Genomic DNA, 18039 nt, shown 5'->3' with positions numbered 1-18039 from the left:
TTATCTGCTCCAATTCCAGACTCATTTCCTATCTTAATTCTCCGTTTTTACCTATTGTCTGATCCTTCTGCAGTGGAAGAAAAGAGAAAAGGCTTAGGAACCGAGAGTTAATGGCAAGACCTTTGATGTGTGATCAGGGATGAGTCAGGTCAGGTAGTACCCCCACTGAACAAGGCTCAAAAATGCAGTCCATATGAGTTCTTTGAGCTTATCTCTGTGAACACAAGACAAACCAAATTCCTATCTAACACCTATTGCGTTGGGCAAAGAATTAAGCAACCACATGTTTCTGGGCCAAATTTGACCCATCCCTGAAAAAATTTTAAGTCAGCCAAGGAGATATTTTACTTAATTGCTTAGTTTATTTCACTTTACTCCTGTTTTTCCCAGACTTTACTAACACACTAGGAATTTGTTCAGATTCAATCTGATGTACTAATGTGTACGTGATTGCTTTGTGTAGATCAGTCAAATCTTCCTTGGACCTTTTCAGGCTATTCAGTGTTTACAAGCTCAGTTGTATTGTCCATGCCTGTTTTCATTCTAATCTCTTACCTCTACATCCCGACAGCCTGTTTCTATTTCTTTTTATCCAACTTCTCCAGCAATTTGGCCAGGTCACTATTCATCAGCTGCAGAATCAGAAAGTGGACAAGTGAAATAAAGGAGGCTGGCACTCAAACACACTTTGCTCCTTGCTAACAGCTCTAGTACAGTCTGCAGAATCCTTTTTCAGTTTGAGGTGTGGATGGATTACAGGAAAGATGGGGGGAAGGTCAGTGAATTGAAAAGTCAATGGTGTGACTACTCAAGGCATTAACTGTCTGAATTCTAGCTCAGTAATTGAGGAGTCTTATAGGCTTCTCTGGGCTTCCCTTGTAGCTCAGTCGGTAAAGAATCTGCCTGCAGTGCAGGAGACTCGGGTTTGATCCCTGGGTTGGGAAGATCTCCTGGAGAAGGAAATCGCAACCCACTCCAGTATCATTGCCTGGAAAATCTCATGGACGGAGGAGCCTGGTGGGCTGCAGCCCATGGGGTCGCAAAGAGTCAGGCACGACTGAGTGACTAACACTTACTTACTATAGGCTTCCCTGATGGCTCAGATGGTAAAGAATCTACCTGCAATGCCGGAGACCTGCTTCAGTCCCTGGGTTGGGAAGATCCACTGGAGGAGGGCGTGGCAGCTCACTCCAGTATTCTGGCCTGGAGAATTCCATGGACAGAGGAGCCTGGCGGGCTATAATCCATGCAGTCGCAAAAAGTCACGACTGAGCAACTAACACTGTGGGGAAAAAAAGAAGGAATTCACATATGTAAGTTAAGGATAGACTGGCTCACTGACATTAAGCATACAATTAGTAGGACTTGGAGCACTGGGTATGTTGTAACTATTGAAATTAAACAATAGCAAGATCAGTGTGCTATAAAATAGTCTTTGAAAGGAGGTTGCTGTTTGGTCACTTGTTTCTTTACCACTGAGCCACCAGAGGAGCCCTGAAGTAAAATATTAGAAAATATGAAAGGAAGTCGTCCTGTCTTCTGTAAGCTGTGGGACTGTGGGCTTCTGCGTCATCTGTCATATTTCTTCTCACCTGTGTTGAGGCTCTGGGGTCTCCTTGGTCTGAGGGTGACTGCTTCTCCTTGCCCTGTCCCTCCAATCTCTGTCTTCCCTTTTCTCTGCTCCCTGCTCTCCTATAACACGCTCTGGTCTGCACGAGTTCTTTGCACAAGGGCCCACCTGCTCTGTGACCTCATCTGTGCTAGAAGCCTTAGACCCGGAGGTCACAGGCAAATGTGCTGTTTCTTTGCTTCTCTAAACATCCCGTGCAGGTAGAAGACATCAGTTCATGCACGGGTAGAAATTATACTGTTAAAACCTTCAGGAGCTGTCTTCAAGCCTAAAGAGTTTGCCAAATTTGATCTCCAATAATCACTTGCAAATATTTGCAAAGACTAAGAAAATTACAGAGGAAATGATATCTGTCCGGCCAAGCTTAGTATCTTTATTATTTCTCTTCCTGTTGTCAATTTGGATAGCAGAAGCGGGATGGCTAGGGAGCTGTCCTTAATTATTTCTCATTCCACATGTTCACCTATATATTAATCAGTTGTTTTCTTGGTTTACTCTGGGGTTGAGAGGTGTTGGACTGCACACCTATGAGCCCAGTATTTGCCAGGCCCAGGAATAAGGCAACAGCCCTGAGTCAGCAACAGAGACATCTTGGTGGTCTCATAGATGGGGGAATCTCACACATCTGATGTTCAGGCGCCCTGGAGCGATACCCCACTGTGGCGGCAGACAGCAGGCAGGACAGAGCAGCAGTCTTCTCTACCCAAGGGTGGCGGGAGGCCAACCATCACAAGGGGCATTGACATCAGGTCAGCTCATCAGTTACCAGGGAAAGCAGATGGGTGTGCCCTTCTCTGGAGGCCCTTTGGTAAACTATCACAATGGAGATGTTCTGATCCACAGATTACAACAATCACCAGCTGAGGCCTAGGGGCAAGTATGTAGACATTCACTGTTTAGGTTCTGTGATTCAGAGGGAAGGTCAGTCATGTGAGTAGCGTGTCGTTCAAGCAGGGACTGGTCAAGCAGGGGATGTACAGAGAGCAAGAGAACAGTCGTTTTGGGTGGACCGATTATGTGAGTATTAACTGTTTATAGAGATTTTGAAGACACTCCCCCTTAACATGTGGAGACTCTTAGGAAGAAACTGACTAAGCATTTGGCAGAAACCTGGATGATTTTTCCAGTTTTTTATAAATCAGATGTATCTGGACTTGAAACCACGGATAGATTAACTTTGTGCAATTTCAGGAAATAGATTTTATTGGATTTATAGTTTGGCTAAAGATTTGAGGTCGGTGATCACCATACCAGGAGGTTCTTACATAGCAATTTTGCCATGTCTGATAGCAGACTATAGAAAACTGCTGTGCTGGGGTCACAGCTGAGCGCTTTACGTGCGTCGTTCCATTCTGTCCTCTTAATCCCTGGGAGATACGAGGAAACTGAGGTGCAGTCACTTGCCCAAGGGTACAAGAGTCATGTTTCAAACCAAGGGAGCTCACAGTCCTGGCCCTTCCCACTCTCACTCCCCCCAGCAGCGGGAGCTCAGCACAGGTGTTTTGAATGTGTGTTGATGTCAGCTCGGACACATATCAATGAGATCCTACTGGAGATACGAAGTCAAACACATCAAGCTTTTTCCTAAATAATCAAGGAAAGAAAGAGATGCAGACCAGGCTTGCAAATTTTTTTTTCCATAAAGGCTTTGGAGTTCCTGTCTTTTGAGTTGGTACATTTATTTACCCAGTTGACATATGTAAATGAAATCAATCCCTGAGAGAGTGTTCCTAAGTCCTTGTTAAGGATGTGAGTTTTTCAAAGTATTCAGTGTTTGATAAACTACAAATGATAATGATTGATTCAAAGTTTACATTATCATGGATCGTTACATTAAAAGTCAACTTGTCTTTGCTCTTTTAAAATAATAACCTTTAATAAAGTAATTTATGAGGTATTCTTTGATAAATTATGACAGAAGAACTAGTGAAGCTTGTCATGGCAGTAAGAGTGAAGAGTGGTATTTAAAATGCATATCCTAATAATCCTGTGTCCTATATCCTAATAATCTCCTTTCCTGATCACTTTTAGAAGCAGAAATGATGCTAATAAAATTGGTACCTTGTGGAACGTACCTTGGCAGCACGTTTTTCATCATGCGCGGTATATAGAAGCAGCCTTACAAACAGCTAGGCATTAGAGTTGAGCATGATTATGTGACCAGCAGATGTCTTAACTTGTAACTGAAGAATATTTAAGGCATGATAAAAATGTGTATCTTTCCCTTCAGCTAAACAACCTGTCACTTTACCAAAATGCTCACATAACCATTCTGTCCATGTCTGGACCTCACTCATTTAAATCAGGTGTGTCACTTGGCCTTTTTTAGCAGAAAGCTCAGGAAATGCAGAATCCCTGAATTGTGAACACAAGTTATAAGCAAATAATCACAGGCCCTTGACCCTAGTTCTGGCATCAGTTGGTGCATTTGTGGATCACTCAGACCGTTTGCATCTCTGATCCAAGAGGGCATTTCTGAGCCCTGAAAAGTTTACATCCCATTGTGTCTGGGGTGCATCCTACCTCAGACAGCCGCTGAGAACAACTCGTAGATGACTGTAAGGCCCTCAGTGGTGATTCAACAGTCTGCACGCTTATTTCTTGTGTCTAGTTTTGCATTTAAAGGCTATGTCCTAGACCTTATGGAGAATATAAATAAATGTGGTTTATCAAGGCTCTGATATGAGGGGGAAATATCGACAGGGAGAGGCAGGCAGGTGGGTGACTTGGATCATGGAAATGAATGAGGGTCTCCTTTAAATTGTATTCTTCACAGAGTGTGAGAACTTGTATTTACTGGCAAAATAATGACTTGCAAAAGTTAGGAGAATTGATGTTCAGATCTCTGGTTTAACGCTGGTTCTTGCTGGAGGAAACTACCACCTTGGCAGAGTGCCAACCCATGCTGTCATTGGCAGTAGGACTACAAGGGGTGGAGACATGAACTAGTGTCCCTTGAGGCCCGTTGATAATTTTTTGTGCAGAGTTTTGGGCAAAGTCATAGCCTGAAGAAAGCCAACTTCCTGTAGGGATCTTGGACCACATCCACAGGATCTGGCCTTTTCCTTGGTAGGAGGGAGGTTTGTACGAGAGTCAAAAGGAAGGAAGGCAGAGGCTGCCTACCTCCAAGCAGGTAATTGTGTCTTTCTCTGCATGCCACACTGGAGATGTCTGATAGAGCTTCCTGTTGGCCTCTGCTCCCTGCCAGCCCTGGAGACAAGCAGGCGGTGGGAGCCTGCAGCTTATTTCATGACTGGCAGGGGCAGGAGTGCATATGTTCTTCATGGGGCCCAGTGCGTTTATGCCTCCCAGCCCCCACTGTAAAATGCAAATGAAGAGGAATTGTTTCACAGTCTCAACATGGAAAATTTTCTTACTTGATACCTAAGTTGCAGAGATCAGAATTCCACAAACTATTTTACACAGAATCATCACAGGTCCCTCCAGAGGGTCCTGGGTTTCAATTCCCTTTTGCTTTTGCTCTTCTTTTTTCCTTGTAATCTCTCCACCTCTCAAGAGTCAGCTCAGAACTACATTGCTCTTAAGCCTTCCCCACTCAAACCTTTCCTGCATATGTGACTCCAGCCTCTTTTTAACCACTCTTAGGGGCTCATACATAGACTTGTGCTTCCCTGGTGGTTCAGTGATAAAGAACTCGCCTACCAATGCAGGAGACACGGGTTTGATCCCCCCTGGGTTGGGAAAATCCCCTGGAGAAGTAAACAGCAACCCACTTCAAATTTCTTGCCTGGAAGATTCCCTGCATAGAGGAGCTTGGTGGACTACAGTCCATGGGGTCACAATGAGCCGGACACCACTGAGCACGCATGCAGATGCAGGTGGCAGGTAACATTATATTAGTTTCAGGTATACAACGTAATGACCCAGTGTTTGTATATATTGCAAAATGATCACCACAGTAAGTCTAGATAACATCCATCACCTCACAGTTATAATTTCTTTTCTTGCGATGAGGACTTTTAAGATCTACTGTCTTCAGTTCAGTTCAGTTCAGTCGCTCAGTCGTGTCTGACTCTTTGCGACCCCATGAATCGCAGCACGCCAGGCCTCCCTGTCCATCACCAACTCCCAGAGTTTACTCGAACTCATGTCCATCGAGTCGGTGATGCCATCCAGCCATCTCATCTTCTATCGTTACCTTCTTCTCCTGCCCCAATCCCTCCCAGCATCAGGGTCTTTTCCAGTAAGTCAACTCTTCACATGAGGTGGCCAAAGTATTGGAGTTTCAGCTTCAGCATCAGTCCTTCCAATGAACACCCAGGACTGATCTCCTTTAGGATGGACTGGTTGAATCTCCTTGCAGTCCAAGAGACTCTCAAGAGTCTTCCCCAATACCACAGTTCAAAAGCATGAATTTTTCGGTGCTCAGCTTTCTTCACAGTCCAACTCTCACATCCATACATGACCACTGGAAAAACCATAGCCTTGACCAGACAGACCTTAGCAACTTACAAATATATAATACAGTATTGTTAACTGTAGTCATCATGCTGTATATTACATCCCCAGGACTTACTTATTTTATAATTGGAAGTTTGTACCTTTTAACCACCTTCACCTGTTTCACCCATCTTCTGCCTCCCTACCTCTGGGAACCAATTTGTTCTCTGTATCTACACTTGTTTTTATTTTTTTGTTTAAGTTCATTAGTTAGTTTTCGCTGTGCTGGGTCTTTGTTGTTGCACGCAGACCTTCTCTAGTTGTGGCAAGCGGGGGCTGCTCTCTAGTTGCAGTGCTCAGGCGTCTCATTGTTGTGGCTTCTCCCGTTGCAGAGCACAGGCTCAGTAGTTGTGAAACACAGGCTTAGTTGCTCGGCAGTGTGTGGAATCTTCCTAGACAATGCGTGTCTCCTGAATTGGCAGGTGAATTCTTTATCCCTGAGCCACCAGGGAAGCCCCTGTTTTTAAGAATCAACATAAATGAGATTATATGGTATGTCTTTCTCTGTCTGATTTATTCCACTTAGCATAATACCCTCAAGGTTCATCTGTGTTGCTGTAAATGGCATGGTTTTCTTTTTATGGCTAATATTCCATTGCATGTATATGTATGTATGCCTGTGTTATATATATTATACATATACACATTATAAAGAACTGACATGTGTATATATTAAATGTGCTATATATGCATATATATACATTATACATAATTATACATATACATGTATATATATTATACATATGTCAGTTTTCTTGATCCATTCATCCATTGATGACGCAGGTTGCTTCCATGTCTTAGCTAGTGTAAATAATATTGCAGTGAACATGGGTGTGTAGATATCTTTTCAAGTTAGTGTTTTTATATCCTTCAGATAAATACCCAAAAGTGGAATTGCTAGATCATATAATAGTTCTGTTTTTAATTTTTTGAGGAACTTCCTTACTGTTTTCCATAGCAGCTGCACCACTTTAATAGGCCTACCAACTGTCCACAAGGGTTCCCTTTCCTCCAATCCTCACGCCTACTTTTTTTTTTTGGCTTTTTGATGCTAACCATTCTGACAGATGTGAGCTGATACGTCATAGTGATTTAGATTTGCATTTCCCTGATGATTAGTCTCGTTGAGCATCTTTTCCTGTAGTTACTATTGGCCATCTGTATGTCTTCTTCTGAAAAATGTCTGTTCAGATCCTCTGCCCATGTTTTAATCAGAAATTGTGTGTTTTTGCTGTTGGATTTGTGTGAGCATCTTGAGAACCAATATGGGATGTTAAGGATTAGAGGTGTGAGGACCCCCCCCTCAACAATAGCCTGAACCAGTCCTTTTCTGATGATCTTGGCTCCATCATTCTGCTTGTGATTTACACAGTGAGGAGCAGGGAGCCTCTCCTTCTTCCCAGGCCAGAGGTCAAGATAGAGATTAGCACTCCACCTCCACCTCTTCACTGATTCCAGCCTTGAGAGGAGTGACTCACCTGATCGGTGTTGTCTTAAGTCCCTTTCAGCTCAGGTAACAAAACACCATAGACCAGGTGACTCATAATTGATAGACATTTATTTCTCACAGCCCTGGGGGCTGGGAGGATCAAGCCTTGGGCAGTTTCAGCATCTGGTGAGCCCCCTCCTCCTGGTTCATAGATGGCCATCCTCTTGCTGTGTCCTCACATAGTGGAAGGTGTGAGGACTCTCTGTGAGGTCTCTTATAAAAATAGCATTAGAACCCTCCTACACTGTTGGTGGGAATGCAAACTAGTACAGCCACTATGGAGAAGAGTGTGGAGATTCCTTAAAAAACTGGAAATAGAACTGCCATGTGACCCAGCAATCCCACTCCTGGGCATACACACCAAGGAAACCAGATCTGAAAGAGACACGTGCACCCCAATGTTCATTGCAGCACTGTTTATAATAGCCAGGACATGGAAGCAACCTAGATGCCCATCAGCAGATGAATGGATAAGGAAGCTGTGGTACATATACACCATGGAATATTACTCAGCCATTAAAAAGAATTCATTTGAATCAGTTCTAATGAGATGGATGAAACTGGAGCCCATTATACAGAGTGAAGTAAGCCAGAAAGATAAAGATCAATACAATATACTAACGCATATATATGGAGTTTAGAAAGATGGTAATGATAACCCTATATGCAAAACAGAAAAAGAGACATAAATGTTCAGAACAGACTTTTGGACTCTGTGGGAGAAGGCGAGGGTGGGATGTTCAGAGAGAACAACATTGAAACAAGTATACTATCAAGGGTGAAACATCACCAGCCCAGGTTGGATGCATGAGACACGTGCTCAGGGCTGGTGCACTGGGAAGACCCAGAGGGATGGGATGGCGAGAGAGGCGGGAGGGGGGATCGGGATGGGGAACACATGTAAATCCATGGCTGATTCATGTCAATGTATGGCAAAAACCACTACAATATTGTAAAGTAATTAGCCTCCAACTAATAAAAATAATTGGAAAAAAACAACAACAGCAACAAAAATGGTATTAATCCCAGTTACCTCCTGATGGCCTAGCTTTGGAAAACTTACACTGGGGGTAAGGATTTCACCATATGTATGTCAGAGTGACAGATGTTCAGTTCACAGCAAGTGTGGTCTGGGCAAGACTGACATTTCTGTGGCCACGTTTACTTGAGGCAGGGTGACTGCATGGAGACCACTCAGCCTACTGTGCTCACTCTCTGGCAGACTGTCCTCGGTCTCTGTGACCCTTTGCTTTTCCCATGTCTCTAGAAGGTGGGGACTCAGTCAGTCAGTTCAGTCGCTCAGTTGTGTCTGACTGTTTGCAACCCCACGGACTGCAGCACGCCAGGCTTCCCTGTCCATCACCAGCTCCCGGAGGCTGCTCAGACTTATGGGTGGGGACTAGGCTGGCCCATTGATCTCTGCTTCCTCTGTTCTGACTCTCACCAGGCCACCCTTGATTGCTTTCCGTTCAGGAGAAGTGGTGTATGGGGTCAACAGGAAGTCAGAAACCTCCTTGGGCCTCAAGTATAGGCAGTCCCACCTGGTTAATAAGGAGCCTTAGTGTTTGGAAGAGAGTAAAAACCTTAATTGACATCCTCTTTGAATTGACTGGTTTTAACCCCAAGAGGTGGAGAAGGCAATGGCACCCCACTCCAGTACTCTTGCCTGGAAAATCCCATGGACGGAGGAGCCTGGTAGGCTGCAGTCCATGGGGTCTCAAAGAGTCAGACACGACTGAGCAACTTCACTTTCACTTTTCATTTTCATGCACTGGAGAAGGAAATGGCAACCCACTCCAGTGTTCTTGCCTGGAGAATCCCAGGGACGGCGGAGCCTGGTGGGCTGCCGTCTATGGGGTCGCGCAGAGTCGGACACGACTGAAGTGACTTAACAGCAGCAGCAACCCCAAGAGGAGGAGCGTAAGATTAGCACCACTTCCCTGAGACTGCTTTTAAACTTGTCTTCAGAGGTGAACAGATCCTCGCATGTATGACTGATAAATTCAGTGTCTCATATGTTTTTATTTTGTTCTCTTACTTGCAACTCCAGGCCCTAGAGAATTACTAAAAAGCAGGTGACCCCAGTCTCCTGGGACACACTGTTCCCTCACAGACTTGAGTTTTTACTGAGCAAAGTGGATCATGCCTCTCTCTCTGCACAGTCCACCACCTTGCGAGGCATCATGAAAACCAGATGTTAGTCCCATTTAAGATTTAGTCTAGGGGCTTTCATCAGGAGTATATCGATTTGTAAACATTCTCCCGGGGGTGAAAAGTATTGGAAATTCTCACTGTGGAGTGAAAAACAACTTACCCGGCATAAGGTAAGAATCTTAATTCAGTTCAGTCGCTCAGTTGTGTCTGACTCTTTGCCACCCCATGAACCGCAGCACGCCAGGCCTCCCTGTCCATCACAAACTCCCGGAGTCCACCCAAAGCCATGCCCATTGAGTCAGTGATGCCATCCAACCATCTCATCCTCTGTCGTTCCCATCTCCTCCTGCCCTCAATCTTTCCCAGCATCAGGGTCTTTTCCAAGGAGTCAGCTCTTTGGTGAAGAGGTGGCCAAAGTATTGGAGTTTCAGCTTCAATATCAGTCCTTCCAATGAACACCCAGGACTGATCTCCTTTAGGATGGACTGGTTGGATCTCCTTGCAGTCCAAGGGACTCTCAAGAGTCTTCTCCAACACCACAGTTCAAAAGCATCAATTCTTCTGCACTCAGCTTTATTCACAGTCCAACTCTCACATCCATACATGACCACTGGAAAAACCATAGCCTTGACTAGACAGACCTTTGTTGACAAAGTAATGTCTCTGCTTTTTAACATGCTGTGTATGTTGGTCATAACTTTCCTTCCAAGGAGTGAGCTTCTTTTAATTTCATGGCTGCAGTCACCATCTGCAGTGATTTTGGAGCCCAACAAAATAAAGTCTGACACTGCTTCCACTGTTTCCCCATCTATTTGCCATGAAGTGATGGGACCGGATGCCATGATCTTAGTTTTCTGAATGTTGAGCTTTAAGCCAACTTTTTCACTCTCCTCTTTCACTTTCATCAAGAGGCTCTTTAGTTCTTCACTTTCTGCCATAAGGGTGACAGAGCATCGTGTTTCTTGGGAGAGACAAAAAGCAGGAAGCCAGCACGGTTAGATTTTCATCACACAACTGAGCCACTGGGCTGAATGTGCGAGTAGCACTTCTTATCACGAAAATAGGACAGAGCGTCGTGTTTCTCGTTGTGGTCCCTAAAGCTCAGCAAGCTCTCTGAACCTTCCACCTCCAAGTGCATGCTGTGTGTCAGCAGCATCAGCCTCACCTCCAAGCTTGTTAGAAATGCAGGCTTCTGGGTCCCACCCTAAGCTGAGTCACAGCCCGTGTCCCCAAGTGATTCATAACACATGCTAATTTGGAGAAGCCCACCTCCATCACAGTGCTTCCCAAAGTTAAGCCTACATCAGAATCCCCTGGAGGGCCTGCTAAAATGTAAATTCCTAGGGCTCACCCCCGAAGGTTGAGGGGGTTTTTTTGGTTTTTTTTTTTTTTTTGGCAGTGCTGCACAGCATCCAAGATCTTAGTTCCCTGACCAAGGATTGAACCCATGCCCACTGCATTGGAGGCATGGAGTCTTAACCACTGAATCACCAGGCAAGTCCCTGAGATTGAATTTGGTAGATCTGGTTGGAGGTATATGGGTGCTAATGCTGCTGATCAGCCACCCACTTTGCTGCCCTTTAGCTTTCCCCTGAGTGAGAAGCTCCTGCCAAGGCCACACAGCATTTGCCAAGTTGGAAAACAGCTAGAACAGCTCCAGACTGCAGACACTGGCAAAGCTTTAATGGGACCAGGCCAGTCAGCAGGCTCACCTCCACCATGGCCCTGGGTGCAGCAGCCCTGGGCACAGAGAGACAGCCACCACCACAAGACATCTCTAGGACCCAGGGCTGGGCACAGTCCACTGTCCTCCCTGTGTCCTAGTGTGAGGCCCCCTTCCAGTAGACCCCATCTGGAGCTTGGGAGATCCAGTCCTGGCTTGAAACTTAATCAGAGAGACCTCAGGTACCTCCTTGTGCATGAACTCAAAGTCAGGACCACTCCTCTCCCCTTTCTTGTGTCTACCCAGGGTCTAACCACTTACTCTTAGACTTCAACCTAAGAAAGATCCCATAGGACCCTCCCCTGGGGACCCCATCATACCCCTTCTGGAGTGTGCTAATCACAGTGATAAGTCTTTCAGATGGAGGCTACCTGGTTGAGGCCAAGGTGTACATACCCGCTCTTTAGACATGACTTCTCTGAAGGCCACAGTATGATTTTCTGGAATTGCTGTAACTGTAAGGAAGAAAAAAAAGTTAATTCTTCCATCAGGGATGTCACTATCTAACCAACCGTCTTTAGATCCTTTAATTCTTTCAGTGCTTATTAGGGCCTTTGCTTTCCTGCAGTCATGAAATTTTCAACCTGTAAAATCTTCAGCTACAAGAGATCATTTGTTAGTGAATATTGTTTCCAGGCTTAAAATTTTGTTGCTGGTGATGACAATCAGTAAAAGGCACATAGACTGTAAAAATACTATTTTTCAAGGCTGTGTGTATTGTTTATATTAAAGATAAACATGTGCTGTGAAATAAACACTGTCCCTTGAAGGAACCATCCCTCCACATTTAATTACTAATGGTAGATTAGATAATGGTAATTATCTAATGGTAGGCACAAGGTGTAAAGGCAAAGAGATTGTGATGCCACAAACTTGGCCTCTGTGCACCAGAGCCGAATCGAACCTCAGAGACAGTTTTGAATGAAACAGAAAAGAATAGCTTTATTGCTTTTCCAGGCAAAGGGGGACACAGGGGACCCATGCCCTCAGAACGGAGTGTCCCAACCCAGGGGGACTTGGTGAGGAGTTTTATAGCAGTGTTCAGGGAGGGATTGCTGCTGAGGATCAGGGTGTACGCAGGACCTTCACTCCTTTCATCTGGCCTCAGGTGGTCTCCTGATAAGCTTATATGATTCTGGGGTTTATCCCAACTGTGACCTGTTCTCTGGAATGAAGCGTGTTTCGTCTAATAGTTAATATCTCTCATTTGTAGGGGGTTTTAGTTCTGCAGACAAACTCAAAGGTATTGTTATGTGTCCCCTGAGGCAGAACCAGGACCCTGTCCCAAGGCTGCATCCCTCACTTCCCTGATTAGCAGCTATTTGAACCTGCCCTTTGAAACTCATGGAAGGTCATGGAGGCTGAAGCCTGTTTCCTACAAACAAGAAATGGGGGATAGAGGAAGGCTTCCATGACCGGGAGCCCACAGCATTCTGCGCAATTTCAATTGGTGACGGACTTTATCAGGTTTGGTAAAGGTCTCCTTTTGAACAGGGGACCTTTTCAACTTGATTTGAATTGGAACACTTTATAGAAGAAAAGAGCAAGACATATTCAGGATATAGGAAATTTCTTGGTGAGCTCAACTTCCCAGAACTTTGTCTGGAACAGCAGTCTTAGGGTAATGCAGAAGAGTGTAGTTGGCCTCTATAATGCTGAACTGTGAAACTCAGGGCACATCCTACATCAGGAAGGCAAAAGCTGAGCAGAATGTATTAACAGCTTGAACCCTTAGTCTTCAAGGTCATCCTTCAATCATCTTTCATTCACTTCCTTTTAGAAATTTGAGAATGAAGTGGATCCAGCTATATCAATCAGAAGCATTAAATTTTTTTTATTTTATATTGAACTAGAGTTAACAATGTTGTGTTAGCTTCAGATGTACAGCAAAGTGATTCAGTTATAAATAGCATTCTTCTTCTGTTCTGTAAAGAAGTTCATTTGCATCATTTTTGGGGGGGATTCTGCATATAAATGATATATTGTTTTTCTCTGAGAAGTATTTTATATATAATAAGATCCAGAAAAAATACAGTTCAAACTAGCTTAAAAACTAAAGAGTACTCAATTGGTTGATGTTACTACAAAATGCAGAAGCATCACCAGGTTTTGGCATGGTTTGACCAAGAAGTTAAAACCTAGTTCCTTTTTCTTCCTGTTTCAAAATGGTTGCTGGAAGCTCAAGGCTACACACTGCGTCTTCCGCTTTTTTCATGAAAGCTGGTTCTCTGTTCCAAAGCTCTTGGCAAAAATCCTGGAGTTTAACTGGACTGGTTGAGCAGCTTGGCTACACTGGTAACCAAAAACAAGTGAAGCAATCGTCCAAGTGACAGGAACCTGGATTCAGGGCCCAGCCCTGAGTCACCCCAGGTACCAGGAGAATAGGGTTATTTGTTTAGTTGCCAAGTCATGTCTGACTCCTTGTGCCCTATGGACTGTAGCCTGCCAGGCTCCTCTGTCCATGGGATTCTTTAGGCAAGAATACTGGAGTGGGTTGCCGTTTCCTTCTCCAAGGGATCTTCCTGACCCAGGGATCGAACCCACTTCTTGAATAGGATCCTCTGGCTTAAACCATTGAGCCACCTGTTGGCAGTAGACGTGGGCTCAATCCTCAGCAGGCTTTTCCATATTCCCAGACTTGGTCATAACACATAGAACCAAGAAGGGGGATGGAGATTGTTCTCTGCTGTCTGAGAAAAAGCAGGCCCAAGGAGGATTCTCCAAATCTGCCACCTCGGTCTGTGACCCGAGGGCGGGAATGATTTAGAAGCAAGTGTGTCTATAGAAGGAAGAGCTGGTGAATAGATGTGGGCTAAGCAAGGAGACTGTCTAGCTTTTGGCTGGTGAGTGATCACCCAAGTCAGAAGTACCCTGGAAACATCTTCATTTGTAAGAGCAGGCTGACTAATTCCTTAAGAATTCATTGAGGTTTTCTGTTACCTAGGCTGACTTGATAGATAGCTTCAGTTGAAAACACTGAAGGTGGTGAGCAATATTACATTTATATCTCCAACTAATTACTATGTATAGGTCCACAGTTCTGTATGAAAAATGAGTGAAACTTAAGGAGGCAGTGTGTTCTGATAAATAGGAAATGTGTGACCTAAAAATATTTTTCCATGTGTTTTTCTAATCAGGGAATGTATATTTGTATAGTAAGAAGTAATACTTCTAAAAAATATTGATGCACTTTGGGCAAAGAATAAAGTAACTTTGTTTTGACTGTTATGTAATAGAACTAATTGTGAAGTCCCTAGTCCATATAGCTTAAGAAATGCAAAATATACTAACACATATATATGGAATTTAGAAAGATGGTAACGACAACCCTATATGCAAAACAGAAAAAGAGACACAGAAGTACAGAACAGACTTTTGAACTCTGTGGGAGAAGGTGAGGGTGGGATGTTGCGAAAGAACAGCATGTATACTATCTATGGTGAAACAGGTCACCAGCCCAGGTGGGATGCATGAGACAAGTGCTCTGGCCTGGTGCACTGGGAAGACCCAGAGGAATCGGGTGGAGAGGGAGGTGGGAGGGGGGATCGGGATGGGGAATACGTGTAAATCTATTGCTGATTCATGTCAATGTATGACAAAACCCACTGAAAAAAATAAATAAAAAAAAAAAAAAGAAAGAAAGTGAAAAAAAAGAAAGAAATGCAAAATGAAGCCTGGTACTTAGTTTTCGATACAGATCTTAAGTATTTGGCCACGAATGAATAATTCTTGGTGGGCATTTGTGACAGTACACCAGGTAAAACTTGATTCTCTGGGCTTTGATGATTCTTTTTCTACCTTAAAAGTTGTATCAGTGGATGGTTATTATTATTATTCTCTTCTGCTTGTCAGCCTGAGAGTTTGCCTAATGAAAAGAGCTGCTGAGCCTTTTGCATGTAAACCCTGATGCCATGGAAGCTCAGCCCAAGGCCACAGAAATTGAATGCATACCAAAAATGGGTTGGACTTACAAAGCAAACAGTTCCCAGGCTGAGTGATCGTGTAATTCACGCCTTGTTTTTCTGATGATTTTTTTTTTTTTTTCAGAACCGGATGGAGGAAAGCAAAGCACTCTTTAGAACAATTATCACGTATCCCTGGTTCCAGAACTCCTCAGTTATTCTGTTCTTAAACAAGAAAGATCTTCTAGAGGAGAAAATTATGTATTCCCACCTAGTTGACTACTTCCCGGAATACGATGGTAAGTCTGCACTCTTCAGGCAGTGCGTTAGCCAGGGAAATATCCCACCTCCTGAGACCAGGGCCAGAGCTGACACATACCCATACTCCCTCAGTGCCACAGAAGCCTGTGTGTTGGTAATTGATGGAGTATGAATCATTGTTTGTCCTATCTTTTAATGACCTGAAATGTTTCACTTCCCAACAGTGATGAAAGTTACATTTACTTCAAAATATATAAGAAGCTTTCTTTTATATCAGAGGAGGGAACCATCCCCTAGTTTTGCCTGTGTATCAACCATTATAGTTCCCTCTTGAGTTCCCTTTCATTTCATAACAGTCTGCCTCTCCCTCTCTCTGGAGAGAAAACAGAATTTTGTGGTCAAGAGCCCATGGTCTGAAGTCGATCTATCAGCTTCAAATCCCAGTTCTGATACTTCGTATTTGTAAACCTTGATCGAGTAAGTTAGTTGCTTTGGGCTCTAGGACCAAACTTTTGTTTTGTTGACTGGAATAGATAACATAAGTGTGACATTTCAGCATGATGCCTGACACAGATATTTTCTTCAGAGAGCTTCATGGGCCCCATGAAGCCCCATCATCCTGAGAGAAGATACCCATCTTTTAAACTCTGCCTGTAACACCCACTTTGGGACTCCACTTTGGGACCCACTTTGGGACTTTCCATTATTTACTTCCTTCATATAACAGATCTTGCCTCCTCAACTAGACTGAAATCCTGGATGACTGAGCACAATACCCAGCCCCTTCCAAGAAATATTACTTGCTGAGAGATTGGTAACAAAATGCATCCATACCAGCCACTCTCAAACAGGTGAAAGAGTCACAACCACTGCCTTGGAAGAACTTACCTGCAGAACCCACACTCAGCTCCCCACACGTGCTCGAGTCTAGATTAGGAGTGGCTAACTTGGGCTTCCTAGGTGGCTCAGTGGTAAAGATCCACCTGCCAAGCAGGAGATTCAGTTTTGATCCCTGGGTCAGGAAGATGCCCTGGAGAAGGAAATGGCAACCCACTCCAGTATTCTCGCCTGGGAAATCCCATGGACAGAGAAGCCTGGTGGGGTCGCAAAAGAGTCAGACATGACTGAATGACTCCTCTTTTTATAAGTAAAATTTTACTGAAACAGCCACACCCACTCCTTTATATGCTGTCTGGCTGCTTTTAGCTACAGCAGCAGAACTAAGTGGTTGTGATAGAGCTCAAGTGGCCCACAAGCTCAAAATATTTACTCTGTGGCCCTTAAACAGAGAGAGCTTGCCAAACCCAGATCTAAGCGAATAGTAGGTAAGAGGACAGACTTTGAATGTCACACAGTACTGTACCGGCTCTGCCACTCACTGGCAGTGGTGCCCCAGTCAAGTGTAACGCCTCAGTTTCCTGCATGAAAAAGAATTGAATGGAATCATGTATGTAAGTCACGTAGCTCAGTGCCTGGCAGACAGAAGAACAACAAACCCAAAAGTACCTATTACAGGGGTGCAACAAGAGAACGGGCTATTTTTAAAAAATACTTTATCAGCATCCACTCTCTGGTGTGTATGTCAAATCAGCAGCGTTTTTGTACTTCTACGAACTCCTTAAGAAAGGTAATTACTTCAAAACTAGTACTCAGCTTGGCCTCATAGGTTTCCCCCGAGATGCTAACACCTCGAGGGTGGAGTTTCACTCATCTTCCATCACACGTGCGTGTGGTGCGGTACTACTCTTGGAAGGGAAACGTTACATGTTGATGAACTAAAGTTCCTTCTCAAATGCACATAGGATTCTCACGTGTAGGGATGTTATCATACTGGTTTTGTCAGCAAGGTGTTCCCATCCTCTGTCCAAGTAGCTTTTCCTTTGTGCTTTGAGGCTCCTTTAAAAACAAACACTTGCCCAGCCTATTCTCTTCTCCTTTTACTTGGCCACTAGCCTGCCACCGAGTCACTGATGCCCAAGCCCATGGTCCTCAGCACTCCTGAGCAAACGGTGGAAGGAGGTAACCTGGCACTCGTTCTCTCCCAGAGCAACAGGCTGAGTCCTTAAACACGAGACCAGCCCAAATAAGATGGGCATGGAGCGCCCGGCTTACCACCCAACACACACGCTTGCCTTATGCTCCTGGAAGGGGAGACTTGTTTTCATTTTTCTCAGAATTTGGTGAAAATGACCACCACCCCCGACATAGCGCAAGCCTGTAGGCAGCATGTTTTCATAACGTGCATACTTCTGCGATGACAGAGCACAGAGCGGACCCCCAAGGCCCAAGGTTCACACGCAGCACACACACCAGCACCCCGGGGTTGGTCTTCCTGCAGCAAGTGTTGGAGTACGGTTCTTCCTTCTCTGTGCGCCTTCTTCCTCTTCTTCTTACATATCTCCTTTGTCCGGTGAGTTCC

General features: G+C 44.4%; 1 protein-coding gene across 1 annotated transcript in view; it reads left to right on the top strand.

Moving 5' to 3' along the window:
• The window catches only part of LOC133048932 (guanine nucleotide-binding protein G(q) subunit alpha), a 305007-nt gene that overhangs the window by 279373 nt on the left and 7595 nt on the right, over positions 1-18039 (top strand). Inside the window, exon 6 of the mRNA XM_061132886.1 lies at positions 15505-15658. Coding sequence (XP_060988869.1) covers positions 15505-15658 — 154 coding nt within the window. The remainder of the gene's footprint in view (positions 1-15504; positions 15659-18039) is intronic.

The sequence above is a fragment of the Dama dama genome, chromosome 29 (assembly GCF_033118175.1).
Source record: "Dama dama isolate Ldn47 chromosome 29, ASM3311817v1, whole genome shotgun sequence".
NCBI classification, from domain to species: domain Eukaryota; kingdom Metazoa; phylum Chordata; class Mammalia; order Artiodactyla; family Cervidae; genus Dama; species Dama dama.
This window is presented reverse-complemented; position numbering and strand designations above follow the sequence as displayed.